Raw genomic sequence first — 17,044 nt, forward strand, 5'->3', positions numbered from 1 at the left:
TGTAGGGGTACTATGTACCCCATACCCATTCACATAGTGATTGGGGTCTGGGATCTGGGGGCCACCCTTTGTTAAAGGTTGCTTCCAAAGTCCTAGGAACCCCCTGGCCGCATGACCCCCCAAAACCACCAGACAGGGTTGTGGGGATGAGGCTCTTGTCCTCCTCTACATGGGAGTAAGGTGCTTTTGGGTGTGCGGTGCAGAGGCCCCCTGGCCCAAAGCAACAAAACCCCCCCATGTTGAGGGCATGTGTCCTGCTGTGGTCCAGGGGGTGTTTGGTCCGCTTGCTCGTTCTCTTTCCTGGCCTGACAAGCTGCATGCTTGTATAAGGGTCTGGTAGGGGTTTTGGGGGTAACCCACGCTGTCTTTTTGTTGTGGGCATACCCTCAAACTCAATACCACACACAAAAGGCCTGGTTGTGAACTTGGGGGGACACCCACGGTGGGTTCTTCAATTTTTTGGTGTAGTTCCCCCTCAAAAATCTTCACAACGCAAGTGGCCCCGCAAGTCAGAGCATCCTGATCCGACTTACGGTGCGACTTCCATTCAAATAAAGAGGCTCCCATAGGGAACTAGTGTTGTAAATTGGAGGCTAAAAATAACACTGATAAAAATCATTCTGAAAAAACCTACGTGGGCACACAATTGGCTCTTGGACACTTGGTCCTGGTTCCTCCACAGTTTCTGAAGTGGCTTCCATGCTGCTTGGCAAGTTGCCAGGAGATATTGGTTCAGACCTGGCTGGGGATGCCACATCCTGGCATGACGCAACATCTGCAATGTAAATTTGTAAAGGGGAATACAAGAATATAAGGTTAAACAATCATTGCAAATACACATATTTCTATGATCCCACTACACAAAAATCTGTGACTACCAACCTTCTTGTTGCTCTGGTGTCTGGTCACTTGTAGGCTCCACCAGAATCACCTCAGGCATAATGTCTTCATCTACATAATACAAAACATTGGCCATATCATAAAAGTCACAAGAGGTACATTTGTTAGGACATGGTGCCCTGCTTGATAGCTCTTTTAGTAACAAATATGAAGACATGTACATGGTTATCTACGAAAAATATGGTACATTAATGTTTGACAGTGCATAGGAACCAATTACCTTTAGTGGAATCTGTGCCACCATCTGGGCCCATGTCCTCCTCTTCTTCCACAACTGCCGATGGAGCTGCCAAACCTCTCCTCCTCCTTTCCCATTGTTTGGCACGGAGTTTACGTTTTTCTCCTATTTAAAGGTTTGAATAATAATCTGTGATTAATAGGAATGTTTGCTGAGAAGATTCGTGCAGGAAAGAACGTTCGTTGCAACACAATACATATATTTTTAACTATGGCTTCCTGACTTTTAATGTCATATACTAAAACATCAACAATAGATCGATCAAATCACGACATGACAACTAAAATGAGTAATCTAACTTTTTACATAGACATTATAATCTAGACATGTTAATACAACATACACAAAATTATAAAAAACATATTGCATGATTAAAAAAAAAAAAAAAAATAAAACTTACTTTTTTTCAAAATCCGATGGATTTGGGAAAGCTGATCCTGCTCACGGTGTTTGAGGTCGGACCACCGTTTCCGAATCTGATCTTTCGATCGCTCCACACCGAATTTTTTGACCAAACAGGCCACCACCTTGTCCATGATGCCATCTTTCCTGGCATTGGGCCGATCGTAATTTGCCAACTTTCCATCGTAATCCATTTTTTCTAAAATGGAGACCATCTCCACCATTTCTGGCTTTGACATGGGTGTAGCCCTTGATTTTCGGGTGGCCCAATCACTTCGGCCCCCACTAATTGAGCTCCCAGATTGTTGAGACATGGTTCCTAATTAAACAATGATTATTCCACTGCCTCAGGTGTGAGTGCCGCATGTAGGCCTGATCTTCGGCACGTACACACCCCTGCACAAGCCCGCCACTGGAGGAGGAGTTGACGCCTGCGCTGTATTTAAAGGACGCCAGATCGTTCGGCCGACGATTCGCTAGCGGACATATCGAGAGTTGGAGCACGATCGAGCGGCGAATCACGACTTTTCCCCACAAACAAAGGTACGACTCTTTTAATAGAAAGTGTGTGTTTTGGGCCCTATACAGCTTTTATTAGGAATATCTTTATTATGTGCCAAAATACATGCTATTTTAATATGTTTTGTGTTGTTTTGTGTCTTGCAGGCATATACTGTCCTGCAATATGGTGGACAATTTCACCACCCACAACTTTCTCATCAGTTTCATTGATGAATTCAGGCAACTGCCGTGTTTGTGGCAAGTCAAGTCCGCAGATTATAAAAATAGAAAACTCAGAAAACAGGCCATGGAACATTTGGTGGCCTTCTACAAGCCCGTCTGTCCTGGGGCAAATTTTGAGTATATACGCAAAAAAATAAACAGTATTCGCACTGCCTACAGGCGGGAGTTAAAAAAAATTGAAGATTCCACCCAGTCTGGAGCAGGGGCACGGAATGTATATGTACCACGGCTGTGGTACTATGATAACATGCGATTCCTGGCAGACACCATGGAATCCAGGCCGTCAATTTCAACACTGCCTTCTACTTCGGCAGAGGGCTCAGTGTCGGTAGATCCAAGCCAGGATGAGGATTTCCTGGAGGAGAGTTTTACTCAGGTATGGCATTTCACAATATATTGTCTGCTAAAATGTAATCATGTAACAAAATTATAAGCTAAACCATAATTGACCCTTTATGTAAACGGGCATAGCAAGGGGTTGGCATGACAGGCAACCGCCAGGGGCGCAGGCCAAGGGGGGTGGGTCACAAAAACATTGGCATTGTTTTATTGTTTATTTTAACAATCCACTCAGCCTGCACACCCCAGAACCCCCAGTTTGCAGGTGGATTCATGCAGGTGTAAAACATTGAGAGCTGCTTCATGCAGGTGTAAAACATTGAGAGCTGCTTCATGCAGGTGTAAAACATTGAGAGCTGCTTCATGCAGGTGTAAAACATTGAGAGCAGCTGAGCCAAAAGACCAGGAGACTGAGACTGCCTCTCACTGCATCCCCAGCACACCTCCGGTCTTACAAACAGTGCTGCATCCCCAGCACACCTCTGGTCCTAACAAACACTGCTGTAGCCTCAGCATTCCTCTGGCTCAACCTTTTTTAATACAAAACTAACAGCTCCTGCAAATGATCCATCCATCCTTGCTTCCATGTCTCTGGTCTCTCACTCTGGGTCAGCAAGGCAGGTGGCTTCCTTATTCCTGTTTCCCTGCACTGCTTCACCCTCAATGCCCTACATCAAGCCCTCTGCAAGTTCAGGCCCCTCTCTCTCTGCAACCCCCTCCTCTCTCTCTCACACCCCCTCTTTCTCTCCCTCTCTCTAGCTCTCAACCCTCTCTTTCTTTTTCACACCTGAGACAATGATTGCCCACTAGAGAGCTCTACACTGGGCAAACAAGGGGCAAATTAGAAACTTTTAATGCCCTTTAATTTTTTTTTGGGGGGGTGGGTTACAGTTTTACATTGATCTTGGGGGGGGGGGGGGGGTTGTTGCCAAATACAGCTCCTCAACAAGGGCACTGGAGACCCTAGATACGCCACTGTATGTAAAGTCTGCTATTTGTTCACAATAATATAACAAACATGCATTTTTATATACACTATAACATTCTAATCAATTGTTCATTTCATCAACAGGGAAGTGTCACTGAGGAGGAGCCAGGTTGCAGCCAGGAGCCTGGGGAGCCTGCGGAGCCTGAGGAGCCTGAGGAGCCTGCGGAACTCTTTCCACCACCACCTCCTCCTGCCAAACGGAGGCAAAAGAGGAAACACATCGACGACATCACAGATGAATTCATACAGGAGGCCACCATAGCCCTCCGTAGGAAACCGGAGGCAAATGAGTCCTTCGGGAATATGACTGCCAAAATTTTGGATAAGGTGGACCTCAGGCAGTGTCAGTATGCCAGAAAAATTATTCTTGATGTGCTACAAAAGGCTGAAAACGGCATACTTACTGAGCACAGCCATGCATGCCAGGAGCACCCGTGCCCTCCACCTCCACCTCCACCTCCACCTCCACAACACCCACCACCTCGCCAAATGCCACATGGCCAGTGGCAATATGGCCAGCATGATCCAAACCTGCCCTCATGGCAACCTGATTACAGTTACCAGCAACTTTAATTTTTGTAACCCCCTATTATTTATTTTACCCCTGTTTGCCAGTTTCTAGTTTAATTTTGTCCAAATGGACCTTTTTTATGTTTAGTTTATTATACGGAAAGTATTGATGTTTGCTTTGGTTTTTTTTGCTGAGATCCAAAAAATAAAGAAATTGAAAATACAAAATGGCCTATCTGAATTTGTTAACATGTTTAATATTGTGCATAACCTGAAAAATATGTTTTAGACATTAATTCATACAAGAATAAAGGGTCATATCAATAGTTAGATCTTTGGTGTGAAAATACAAAAATAATGGTGAAGAGTTCAAATTATTTAATTATAAAATTTGATAGAACAGATAGAATAGACAAACATTATCTTCATCATAACAGAACACATGCCTTTTTATTAGAAAAGTATGGCATTATGAGCAGCATCTTCCTTCTTCTCACATTTATCAAGATGAGCATGTGCTCCGCATTTCACCTATTTCTTGGACTTCCGCGAGCCGAAAGTTCTTTCTGAATAAAATGTTGAGTTTACTAGAGAAAATTCTTCCGGGAACTCATTTGGTTTGATCATGCGTGTTGGGATTTGTAGCTGTGTGTCGGCCGAATTGTGTACTGACAGGCGAACAATCGTCCGTTCTGGTGTCGGCATACAAAAATTTTCATGTTTGCAAGAAAGACTTTTGTCCGCGGATTGTGAGCAGACATCTGTCGGAGGCACCATACTAACACGCGTACAATCGGCAGATCCTTCGTCCACCGACGTTTGTATGCCGACGATCGGTACGTGTGTACGGGCCTTTAGGGGGGGCACATGGGGGGACAGGGACAAAAGTAGGGGGGCCAACTATAAAATGCGATCAATATCTATGCAATATATATATATATATACTGTATATTTCAATAATAGAATGCACTCCAGAGGTCTTCTAACAAATTCACCTTTGTTTAATTTGTGCAATATACAATACACTTGAGCGTCAACTTTTCAATCTGACTAGAGACTTTCATCAAGATGCTAAAAAGTCCCTCAGACGTACTTCAGAGAAGGAAGCTGGAGAGTCCCTTTAACATGACCAATAGACAGAAATTTGCATTATGAACAGGGCCGGCGCTCCCGCTAGGCGAACAAGACAGCCGCCTAGGGCGCACTGCCACCTAGGGCGCAGCCATACCTCCCTCTCCCAAGCGTCCCTGATTCCCAGAATGCTAGCGGCGGTGCGGGCGGCTTGGTTCCCGCATGCCACGAGTCTCTCCCCAGCTGCCTGTGTCAGTGCAGAGAACGGCGAGCACTGAACCCGCCCCTCCCCCTTACTGTGTGTTTCCTGTACACAGAGGAGGCGGGGAGCAGCTCACCACTCTCTGCAACAGCGCTGCTCTGATCTGAGGTCTGTGATGTTTATAACTAATACAAACTTGAAAGGGGGGAGGGGTGGAGATTGGGGGCGTATGGAGATGGGGGGATGTATGTCATCTTCCTACCACCCCACATCTTCACCCCCCTGAACCCCCCTGTCATCTTCCTACCATCCCACCCACTGTCAGCTTCCTACCATCCCACCCCCTGTCATCTTCATCCCCCATCAGCTTCCTACCATCCCACCCCCTGTCATCTTCATCCCCCATAAGCTTCCTACCATCCCACTCCCTGTCCTCTTCATCCCCCCCTGTACCCCACTGCAAGCTTCCTACCACCCAAGCCCCTTAAATTTACTGGTGCACATCATATATGATGGACGCAGGGACAATGTTTTTCTTCCAGTGACAACGCGGACACAAGGACATTTTGTCCTTCCAGTGAAACCACCAATGCAGTGACTTTTTTATTTCAGTGACACCAAGGATGCAGGGACAATCTTTTTTCCAGTGACACCACAGATGCAGATGCATTTCTACCCAAAACCCATCTTACCCATAGTGCAGTGACCGTGTTTTAAAAATGTTTTAAAGTTTGATTTTTTTTTTGGGGGGGGCGCAAGTGGCTGGTCTTGCCTAGGGCGCAAAATAGTCTAGCACCGGCCCTGATTATGAAGGGCCAGCTAGCTTGTCCTGTAAGAAGGGCTGCTTTGGCTCTGCTTCCATAAGAAACTGCCAGGAAGGGTTGGCTCTTCAAAATGCAAATTTAAATCTTTAGATGAATATTGCTGAAAATGGGCATTAAACACATAAAAATGTAATATTTGTGACAATGGGCTGGGGCATGAAAAGCAGAAACATGAAATATTCCTAACCGATGCCCATTGTCAGTAATATTTCATATTTATGTGTTTGATGCCAACTGTCAGGAATATTTCATGTTTATGCATTTTATGCCCACTGTGAAGAAGAAACAATGGGCATCAAAGGCATGAACATGAAATATTCCTGACAATTGGCATCAAAAGCATAAATATGAAATAATCCTATGATTTTATCAGGAATATTTCATGTTTATGTGTTTGATGCCCACAGTCAAGAAACAATGGGCATCAAACGCATATATATGAAATATTCCTGACAGAATTTTACAGCTGTACATATCAAACTTACTGACATGTATTATAGATGTTTGCCATGTTCAGCTGTAAAATTCTGTCAGAGTGTCAGTTCACATTGTCCTTTGCAGGGTTAGGGTGGGTGATATGACTCATTTCACCCTCACCCTGCAAAGGACAATGTGGACTGACACTCTGACAGAATTTTACAGCTGAACATGGCAAACATCTATAATACATGCCAGTAAGTTTGATATGTCCAGCTGTAAAATCATATGAGATTGTCATTTGTAGTGGACTCACTGCTCAACTCACCTATGCGCCAATGCCACCGTGACCTCTGTAATGCATGCCCCCGGCCTGCTGCTCCTCGTATCCTGTGCTCTGGCTATGGCTCAGTGGCTGTCTCCTCCTCTTAACCTTCCGCAGCACTCTGTCTGCTGGGCTGGTGCAGTGCCCTCAGTCTTCACAGCCAGGCTGGTCCATGATCTGGCTGACCTCGTTCTAAAATGGATGCCCTGGGCCCGCTGCTCCTCCTGTCCTGTGCTGTCTGGCTTTGGCTCAGTGACTGGCCTGGCTCCTTCTCTTCACCAGACTCTGGTGGTCCGTGACTGACCTCAGTGACCACTGACCTGCCCTCTAAAATGGATACCGGCCTGCTGCTGCTCCTCATGTCCTGTGCTGTGTGCTCTGCTCTGGCTGGCCTGGCTCCTCCTCTTCAGGCTGGTGCACTCAGTCTCACTCTCTGAGACTGCAGCCTGGTCCATGACCTGACCTCTAGGTCTGCCTGGGTGGGCGGCATCCATCCATCCATCGGCCTGCTGCTGCCGCTCCTGGATCTCGTGTGTCCTCCTCTGCTCCAGCTGGTTCCTCCCTTCACCTGTTCTGCTGTCACACAGCGCATCCCCCCTTAGAGCAGGCCAGGGTCCCCTACCAATAGATCCCCCTTGGAGCAGTCCATGGTCCCCCTCCCATAGATCCCCCTTAGAGCAGGCCTGGCCCCATCCCTTCCTGGTGGTCTTGGCCTGCTCTAGGGGATCTATATGGGGGGGACCCCTGGCCTGGTGAGTTGTCCCAACCCATAGACCCCCCCCAGGGTGGATCCCCCACTCCCCCCTGGGCCCCCTCCCCCATAAAGAACCCTTAAAACAGGCCAGGCCCCATCCCTTCCTGAGGTGGCCTTATGGCCCCCTCCGCCAAATACTTCAGTTAAACTTTAAAAACTTGTACCTTGTGTTGTGTCTCCCCTCAGTCTCTGGTGGTCCCTGAAGTCCAACTCCGGCCTCTCTCTCTCCACTAGTCCAGCAGCGGGCACCCTGCAACAAGATTCTTCCAGACTCTGACTTGTGCTCTCCTCTGCTCTGAGCGTGTGGTCTCATCACAGGCTTCCCACAGCCACAGTGTTACTCCCTAGTCCCTCCTTCAGAGAGGGAGACAGTTCTCTGGAGTCCCGCCGCCACGCCAATTCCACAGTCCCTCGCTCTCACTTGCAGCCGCACAGCCCAGGAAGGCATGTCTTCTTGTTCTGGGTGGCGCTGGCGGCAGGCCAGCGGGAGGCGGGACTGTCTTCAGGGAGCAGCGGGTGGCGGCTCCGGCCGGCGACTGAGCACACACATGATGATGAATGATGGCGGGGCAGCGTGGCGGACCCCGGGACCCGGCGCCGACCCTTGATCAATTTATATGGGGGGGCACACTGTAACTTTGGTGGGGCCGTGGCCCCCTCTGGCCCTACCCTAGTGACGCCACTGAGTGAAGGGGGTAGGAAGGGAGAGGAAAGGACCACAGGCACATTTGATCTCAAGGGTGGAGAAGTTCTGCGTCAAAAATGAGGGTCTGCTATGTCACTATAAATACACTATATTGTCAAAAGTATTGGGACGCCTGCCTTTACACGCACACGAACTTTAATGGCATCCCAGTCTTAGTCCGTAGGGTTCACTATTGAGTTGGCCCACGCTTTGCAGCTATAACAGCTTCAACTCTTCTGGGAAGGCTGTCCACAAGGTTTAGGAGTGTGTCTATGGGAATGTTTGACCATTCTTCCAGAAGCGCATTTGTGAGGTCAGGCACTGATGGTGGACAAAAGGGCCTGACTGGCAGTCTCTGCTCTAATTCATCCCAAAGGTGTTCTATCAGGTTGAGGTCAGGATTCTGTGCAGACCAGTCAAGTTCCTCCACCCCAAACTCGCTCATCCATGTCTTTATGGACCTTGCTTGGTGCACTGGTCCAAATTATTTGGTAGAGGGGGGATTATGATGTGGGGTTGTTTTTCAGGGGTTGGGCTTAGCCCCTTAGTTCCAGTGAAGAGAACGACTGTGCACCAGTGTACAAAGCAAGGTCCATAAAGACATGGATGAGTGAGTTTGGGGTGGAGAAACTTGACTGGCCTGCACAGAGTCCTGACCTCAACCCGATAGAACGCCTTTGGGATGAATTAGTGGAGACTGCAAGCCAGGCCTTCTTGTTTAACATCAGTACCTGACCTCACAAATGCGCTTCTGGAAGAATGGTCAAACATTCCCATAGACACACTCCTAAACCTTGTGGACAGCTTTCCCAGAAGAGTTGAAGCTGTTATAGCTGCAAAGAGTGGGCCAACTCAATATTGAACCCTACGGACTAAAGCCCTGTACACACGCACAGATTGTTGGCCGACCGATCGGCCGTCTTTTGTCCAGTGTTATTTGTTGGTTGAAATGTGCTCTAGATTTGCACTGGACTTTTGTTGGCCAACAAAAACCAACTTCAGAAGTGATGTCATGTGATGGTTGACTTTCCCTGCGTTTTTTCTTCTCTGAGCATGCCCAGTCTTGCTCATCTGATTTTTGTCTGCCGAAATCTGTACTGACTGAGGACCAATCGGCCGCTCTGTTGTTGGCCAACAAAAATTTTATAGCATGCACACCAGATTTTTTTTCGACCGAAAAGTCGCAGTTGGTTGTCGGAAGCATCATACTAACAAGCCTAAAATCGGCCGATCGGACGTTGTCCGACAATTTACGGCCAACAATCTGTGCGTGTGTACAGGGCTTAAGACTGGTATGCCATTATGTGCGTGTAAATAATGGTGTGTCCCAATACTTTTGAGATAGAGCGTATTAGTCCATTTTATTGGACAACCTGGCTTCAGTTTGCTCATGGAGCATGAATGACCTGTGTGATTCTAAAGCTGGTTTCAGCATCAGTGTCCACATATTTTAAATTATATTTTAAATAGTAGTCTCCGAAAAGTGGGCATTCCAGGCACCGTTGTCCCCCCATCTGTGTATCTGCCAGAATGCATTGACAGAACCACTACACCCAACATTGTATCACAGCCAAGTTTGACCTGCCCATTGCCAGCAATGAGTTTGGCTGGTTAAGAAGGCTGATTATCTGCATGCATACAAACTAAGCCAGAAATATCCTCAGATACAAGAACTCATTATGCAAAAGCCCCAAACATCAGGGCCAGATTTCATATGATAAAAGTTAATACAAAGTTGTGTCGAATTGGTCCATTTGTTTTCCTTTTGTAGCTTGAGTCACAATGTTTTTTACAGAGAAAGAAAAGTGTTTATGACTGTACTTAGCAAGAGCCGTTACAGGGCACTGTGACCTCGGTATCTTGGCTGGGATGATGTTATTACATCAGACTTCTCATGAGGACCGGAGACACGGAGACATGAGCTCTCTATAAAAATCAGAATAGCAAAGTAGGGTGTACTGCATGAATATGTATGTGAGCTGGCATTGGCCACTATTTGTGTTTTAAAGCAGACCTGCTACTGATAGAGAGAATAACATGCTGAGGCCGATATAAGCTCATTAATAAAGCAGAAAGGTGCTTCAAAACAGGGAGCTATTGAAATAGCTGAATGCAGCAGCTTAAAGCTTAACTCCAGCCAACTTTTTATATTTTCGGATAGTTGGTAAAAGCTAGAAACCTCTTGATTTTATTGCTCTTGGTGGCACCCTTTGGGGGATTTCTCCTTACTTCCTGTCATAGTGACCAAACAGGAAGTGAAGGAAATCATACAAATGGAAACACAGTTTGCAGTAAAGAAAATAGCTTGATTGCCCCATCAACACAGTCAGTGTTGATACGGGAATCCTTCCCGCTGAGCTATTGTGTTCTTCTGGCAGAGGGAGTCTCCCTGCTGGGAGAACACGCCGGTTATTGCTAGCAGCTACAGCTATAGCACAAAAATACCAAAAGTCTGGTTGTGCCCAAGTTGATCAATCAATCAATTTGGGTACAATGAGTCTGCCCATACATGGCCGGCGGTCCCTGCTGAATCGGCCAGGATTCGAACGTCTGTGGCCGGCTTTAGGCTACCTGCGAGGTTAAAGAGGGCACCCATCCTCCCTCCGTGGCAGTCCAAAGATGCAGGTGACAAGGAGATTACTGATTTGGCAGATGGCACCGTGCCTGTCTCTAAGCACTTGCTTGAGACAAGCAGTGTTGGGATAGTTACTCAAAAAATGTAACTAGTTACTTCTGTAAATTGTAACAAGATTACTTTACTAGTTACTGCATTTGAAAATTAACTTCACTACTTATTACTTTACTTTCCTCTTTCTTAATTGACCGTGTAGAAGAAGATACATGACACTCTTTCTGCATAGAGTTTATTGTATAAAAACAGGCTGTGGGAAACATGAGAACAAAACCTGAAAAAACAGAATAAAACATAAAGTGCAACAAAAAGTCATAAACTTCATCCCTCTCTATTCTTCGAAATAACGATTGTATCGCATGGCTTGGGTAACGCAGGAAAGCGCGTTCCTATAGCCTAGTAAAGTAGTGTAGTTACCTCCTATAGCCTAGTAAAGTAGTGTAGTTACCAATATTAGTATTGTAACTAGTTACATTACTTCGTTACCAAAAAAAGTAATGTAGTTACTGTAATCAGTTACTTTGTAACTAGTTACCCCCAACACTGGAGACAAGGATCTCATGAATGCAGGAGCATTCCACAATGTTCCACATGAGTGCTTGGGGATAGAAAAAAAGAGTCATCTGTCAATGCAGTTGTCTCCTTGCTAGCTGCGTTGTTGGATGGCCATGTAGGGAGGAGGGGTGCAGTGTTCAACTACCCTTACATAACACCAAGGAAGATGGGACAAATTACTACATGTACTGCGTGCCCTGGGAAACAGAGAACAAAAATTGGAAGCAAGACTTCTTCTTTAATACTGTCTTTTATTTTGTTTTTTTTTACAAATAATAAAGCTCTCATTTAATACTTTGTCATTTGTGTTGGCGAGCCAATTAACTTATTATAGAAGATAAGCTTGGGTAAAGCTGCAGTCAAAAAATTAAAGGGAATTGATTGTAATTATCTTAGAGTTAAGTATTAGTAATGGCAGTGCCTAATGCCTTAATGCATTCACGGTAATTTCTACTGGGAATTAAGAAATACAACAAAATTAGGGGAATATGTACAGTTTGGTACTTAATGCTTGTTGTGCTCTTATTATAATAAAAATATAACTTTCCATTATTATGTTAAAAAATAACACTTTTTTGTATGTACTCATATATAGGGATGATCGAACTTTTCAAAAGTTCGGTTCTGCCTGAACATCCGAACTTCCCGAAAGTTCGGCCGGGTTTTCAGAACCCCATTGAAATCAATGGGACCCGAACTTCGGTAATCAAAAAATACAATTTTGAAGCCCTAAAACCCAATAAATTTCCCTAAAAAGTGCCTAGGGTTCTGGGTCATACCCCAGGGACTATTAATCACACAAAAAAAAAGTTATTAAAAAGTGTAATTTTTGATAGAGAGCCAATTATTGAAAAAAAAAAAAAAAATCTTTGGATTTAGCATCTGGTGGGTCTAAAAGGTGTACCTGTGAAGTTTCAGCTCTGTAGCATGTCCAGAACCATAAAAAACAGATTGTTTGTATTTTGTCACTTATAGAACAGGTTGTTGGCTTCTCGCTTTTCACACGTTGCCGGTTTAGTAGCAAGCGTTTTTTTGGGCATTTTTTGGGGTTCTTTGGAGGCAGGCAAAACATCTGAACTTGTGTATAGTGGTATATATACACACACATACTTATATGTATATACACACCTAGACATATATAGGTGTGAAAGGAGCAGAAAAAACTACTTGCGCTAATGAAATAATTAACACCAATATAGTTACGCTCCTATCACACCTATATATGTCTAAGTGTGAAATACATATAAGTATGTGTGTATATATACCACTATACACAAGTTCAGATGTTTTGCCTGCCTCCAAAAACCCCCAAAAAATGCCTGCATCAACACACCTGGGCGTTTTTTGTTTTTTTTTTATTGACGCTAGCGTTTTTTTGGGCATTTTTTGGGGTTCTTTGGAGGCAGGCAAAACATCTGAACTTGTGTATAGTGGTATATATACCACTATACACAAGTTCAGATGTTTTGCCTGCCTCCAAAGAACCCAAAAAATGCCCAAAAAAAACGCTTGCTACTAAACTGGCAATGTGTGAAAAGCGAGAAGCCAACAACCTGTTTTATAAGTGACAAAATACAAACAATCTTTTTTTTCTGGTTCTGGACATGCTACAGAGCTGAAACTTCACAGGTACACCTTTTAGACCCCCCAGATACTAAATCCAAAGAATTTTTTTCTTTTTTTTATTTATTTATTTATTTTTTTCAATAATTTGTTCTTTATCAAAAATTAAAATTTTTAAGAACTTTTTTTGTGTGATTTTGTGTCTGGGGGGTCTAAAAGGTGTACCTGTGAAGTTTCAGCTCTGTAGCATGTCCAGAACCAGAAAAAAAAAAGATTGTTTGTATTAGGTCAGTTATAGAACAGGTTGTTGGCTTCTCACATTTAATATTTATTTATTACCACCATTTATTTATTTAACATTTAGCAATTTCAGATTCGGCGCCTCATATTGTCACTAAAGTAACACAGTTATCCACGGTCATGCCTTACCTCCAATACCACACACAAGTCGAGCTGCTGTAAATCTGGGGATTTGGGTGGCTTTTGTCTGTCAAAAAAAAATCGCAAAAAGCGTATTTTGATTGGTTTGCGCAAAAGTTATTGCGTTTACTAACTAAGGGAAAGATTTTTGTAATTTTTATTGTTTTTTTTTACTGAGTAATGGCGGCGATCTGCGATTTTTTTTGCAGGACTGCGACATTGCGGCGGACAGATCGGACCCTTGACTGACATTTTTGATACTTTTGGGGGTATCAGTGACATTACTACAGTAATCAGTGCTATACATATGCACTGTTACTGTAAAAATGACACTGGCAGGGAAGGGGTTAACTTTATTTGAGAAGGAGGGGTTAAGTGTGTCCCTAGGGGCGTGGTTTTTACTGTGATTGGATGTGGCTGTGTGTGTAACAGCAGAGATCAACGGTCCTACATAGCAGGACCGTATGATCTCTGCTGTTACACAGGGGAGAATGACAGGCGGCTTTGTTTACATTAGCCGCCTGCCTTTCTCCCGGTGTAACCGACGATCCTGAGTGACCGGCGGACATCGGGTCCGCCGGTCACTCACGCGCGGGGGTCCGTGAGCGAGCGGGAGCAGGAGCGCGCCTCCAGAGGCGCGCGCTCGCTCCCTAGAGCCTCAGAGGCTAGCGATGTAGATCTACGTCGCTTTGCCTGTGAGGGGCTGACTGCCAATGTAAATCGTCGTTAGGCAGTCGGCAAGTGGTTAAGGGGGCAAATCCTTCCGGTCAAGCAATGTTTACTCAATCCTCTCCCTTTTTCTTTTTTCTTTTTCTTTTTTATGTTGACTTATGTGTTAAATTTGCAAAAATGTTATGTACGTTATCTTGTCCATGTGCAATAAAGTTACCTTTAACAAAAAAAAAAAAAAAGTATAACTAGTGGTAACAGAATGCACCTGAGCTCAATTTTGAGTGCCATAGCAAAGGCTGAATACATGGGATTTCTTTTGTTTTTTTTAATTTTTAATAAATTTGCAAATATTTCAAACAAACGTCTTTCACATTGTCATTATGGGGTAATGTTTGTAGAATTATGAGGAAAATAATGAATGTAAAGCCCCGTACACACGTACCGATCGTCGGCATACAAATGTTCGTCTTTTCTCCCCGGGATGTCGGTGTCTGTTGAAAAGTGCAAAGACAGCACAAGGACAGCACAAGAATTTTGTCTGCAGACTTCAGCTGACTGCAGAAGTGATGTCATGTAATGGTTAACTTTCCCTGTGTTTTTAATTTTCTGAGCATGCCCAGTCTTGCAAATCTGCGGTCTGTCGGCCGAATTCTGTACTGACAGGCGAACAATCGTCCGTTCTGGTGTCCGCAGACAAAAATTTTCATGTTTGCAAGAAAGACTTTTGTCCGCGGATTGTGCGCAGACATCTGTCGGAGGCACCATACTAACACGCGTACAATCGGCAGATCTTTCGTCCGCCGACGTTTGTATGCCGACGATCTGCGTGTGTGTACGGGCCTTTATCCATGCTGCAATACGGCTGTAACATAACAAAATGTGGAAAAAGTGAAGCACTGTGAATACTTTCAGACCAAAATGAGGAGGAGAGAGGGACTTGTTCCGAATGAGGGACAGTCCCTCAGAATCAGGAACAGTTGGAAGCTATGCATTAGCTGTTTTTATATCTAGGGATAGTAGGATTAAATATATTTAGGGAAATAAAGCAACTCTTTACGACTGTCAACTCTGCAAGTGCAGTTGCTCCAGAGCTTAGTAAATGAAGTAAAGGTTCACTTTGCAAAGAGTACCCAATCACATGCAAGGAAAATTAAAAGAACAACATTTTTGCTTGCACATGATTGGATGATGGAAGTCAGCACAGTTTCTGCTCATTTACTAATCTCTGGACCAACTGCACTTTGCAAAGTGCGCAGTGTATTCATCTTTAGTAAATCAACCCCATAGTCTTTTACAGCTGCCTGTTCTTTCCGCTGTGTTTTGAAAGCCATTCATTACAACCCCGGACCGTTGGAAACATGTCATTGTTTCTGTTCATCCTGTCTGCATTTTGCATCAAATAGTTTCTTGATCAATATAGCTGCAGACTAGACCTCAGAACATGGAAGACATCATGGATCAGCACGTAGGCGTGCACAGGGGGTGTGCCAGGTGTGCCTGGGCACCCCCTAATCATTGCGTGTGCTGCTGATTCCCACTATTATGCCTTGGCTTCCCCCCCCCCCCCGTGTTGCACTCCCCCCAAGTGCTGCTGCTGGCTTCCCTCCTCTCTCCCCCCGCATACTTGCCAACTGTCCAGTTTTTGCTGGGACAGTCCCGGCAAATAGGAGCCTGTCCCAGGTAATTTATATTGTCCCTGGAAGTGCCCATTAATCGGGCTGCCCGTAAATGTTAGGCAGAAGTAGTGCAGCTGAATGGGAGAATTATTCCAACTCTGCTACTTTGGCCTTAAGTTTGAAATTCCCTTTTTAATTTCCTGTAATTCTTTCTATATTGAGTAGACCCTATAATCTGATGATAAGCAGGCGGAGATTAATTATGTGGAGTGGGTGGAGCTTCAGGGAAGTGGGTGTGGTAAGTAATTGATAGCTGTGCTGCAAAGTGTCCCTGGAAATTTTTTTCAAATGTTGGCAACTATGCCCCCCGCCTCCTGTGGGGGAGGTTTCTGAATGGAAAGTGGGGGATATGTAATTTACCGGCCCCTTCCTATTCTAAATTAATACAGTGAACACACTTACTCGCTGTGTTCATTCATAATGGAAGCATAGTAAACTGTGTTTGCTATGCTTCCGTTTGTGAATGAACAGGAAGCCGCTCAGCACAGAGCACTTCCCATTTGTTCTCTGTTCAGTGCAGCTAAGGCTGCAGAGAAAGGCATGTGTGTTTGAGCTTTGGGGTGCACACCCTAATACAATAGGCTGTACACACCTATGAATCAGCACATTATATGTAGTGATTTTGCTGTTATTAGAACCTGTCTGCATTATTGCCATGCTATCTCAGTAAAATCATCTTTTGTTCCCTGTTTTATAGGTCGAAAGTTCAAAAAGTTTAACAGACTAAAACCTGGAAGGGAGCTTGACAGGATTGTGTTACAGCAGTCCACCTCCACCCCCATGGAATGCCAGCAGGCTCTGACGGGAAGAATATCTACCATTTCGGCACAAGAGGTTCAGTACTTTCCAGAACTGTTGCAGATTCTACAGAGTATAGAGCCCGAGGTGGTGTACGCTGGATATGACAACACTAAGCCAGAAACCCCCAGCGCCTTGCTGTGTAGTCTCAACCAATTATGTGAGCGACAACTCCTCTGTGTCGTGAAGTGGTCCAAATCACTACCAGGTAACATGATTGTTCATGTCATTTTCTTTTTCCTTTAACTGCTTCTGGACTGCGGCAGGCTGGCCCTCCTGCACGAACCGATGTAATGCTACGTCGGTCGCTCGCCTGCAGCTAGGGGGAG

At 44.9% G+C, this 17,044-nt stretch overlaps 1 protein-coding gene across 1 annotated transcript in view; it reads left to right on the top strand.

Annotated features, from left to right (window-relative positions):
- PGR (progesterone receptor) overlaps positions 1 to 17,044 on the top strand; it is a 161,082-nt gene that overhangs the window by 118,283 nt on the left and 25,755 nt on the right. Inside the window, exon 4 of the mRNA XM_082244687.1 lies at positions 16,615 to 16,923. Coding sequence (XP_082100813.1) covers positions 16,615 to 16,923 — 309 coding nt within the window. The remainder of the gene's footprint in view (positions 1 to 16,614; positions 16,924 to 17,044) is intronic.

Source organism: Pelophylax lessonae, assembly GCF_965119305.1.
Source record: "Pelophylax lessonae genome assembly, chromosome: 2".
In the NCBI taxonomy this organism is placed as follows: Eukaryota; Metazoa; Chordata; class Amphibia; order Anura; family Ranidae; genus Pelophylax; species Pelophylax lessonae.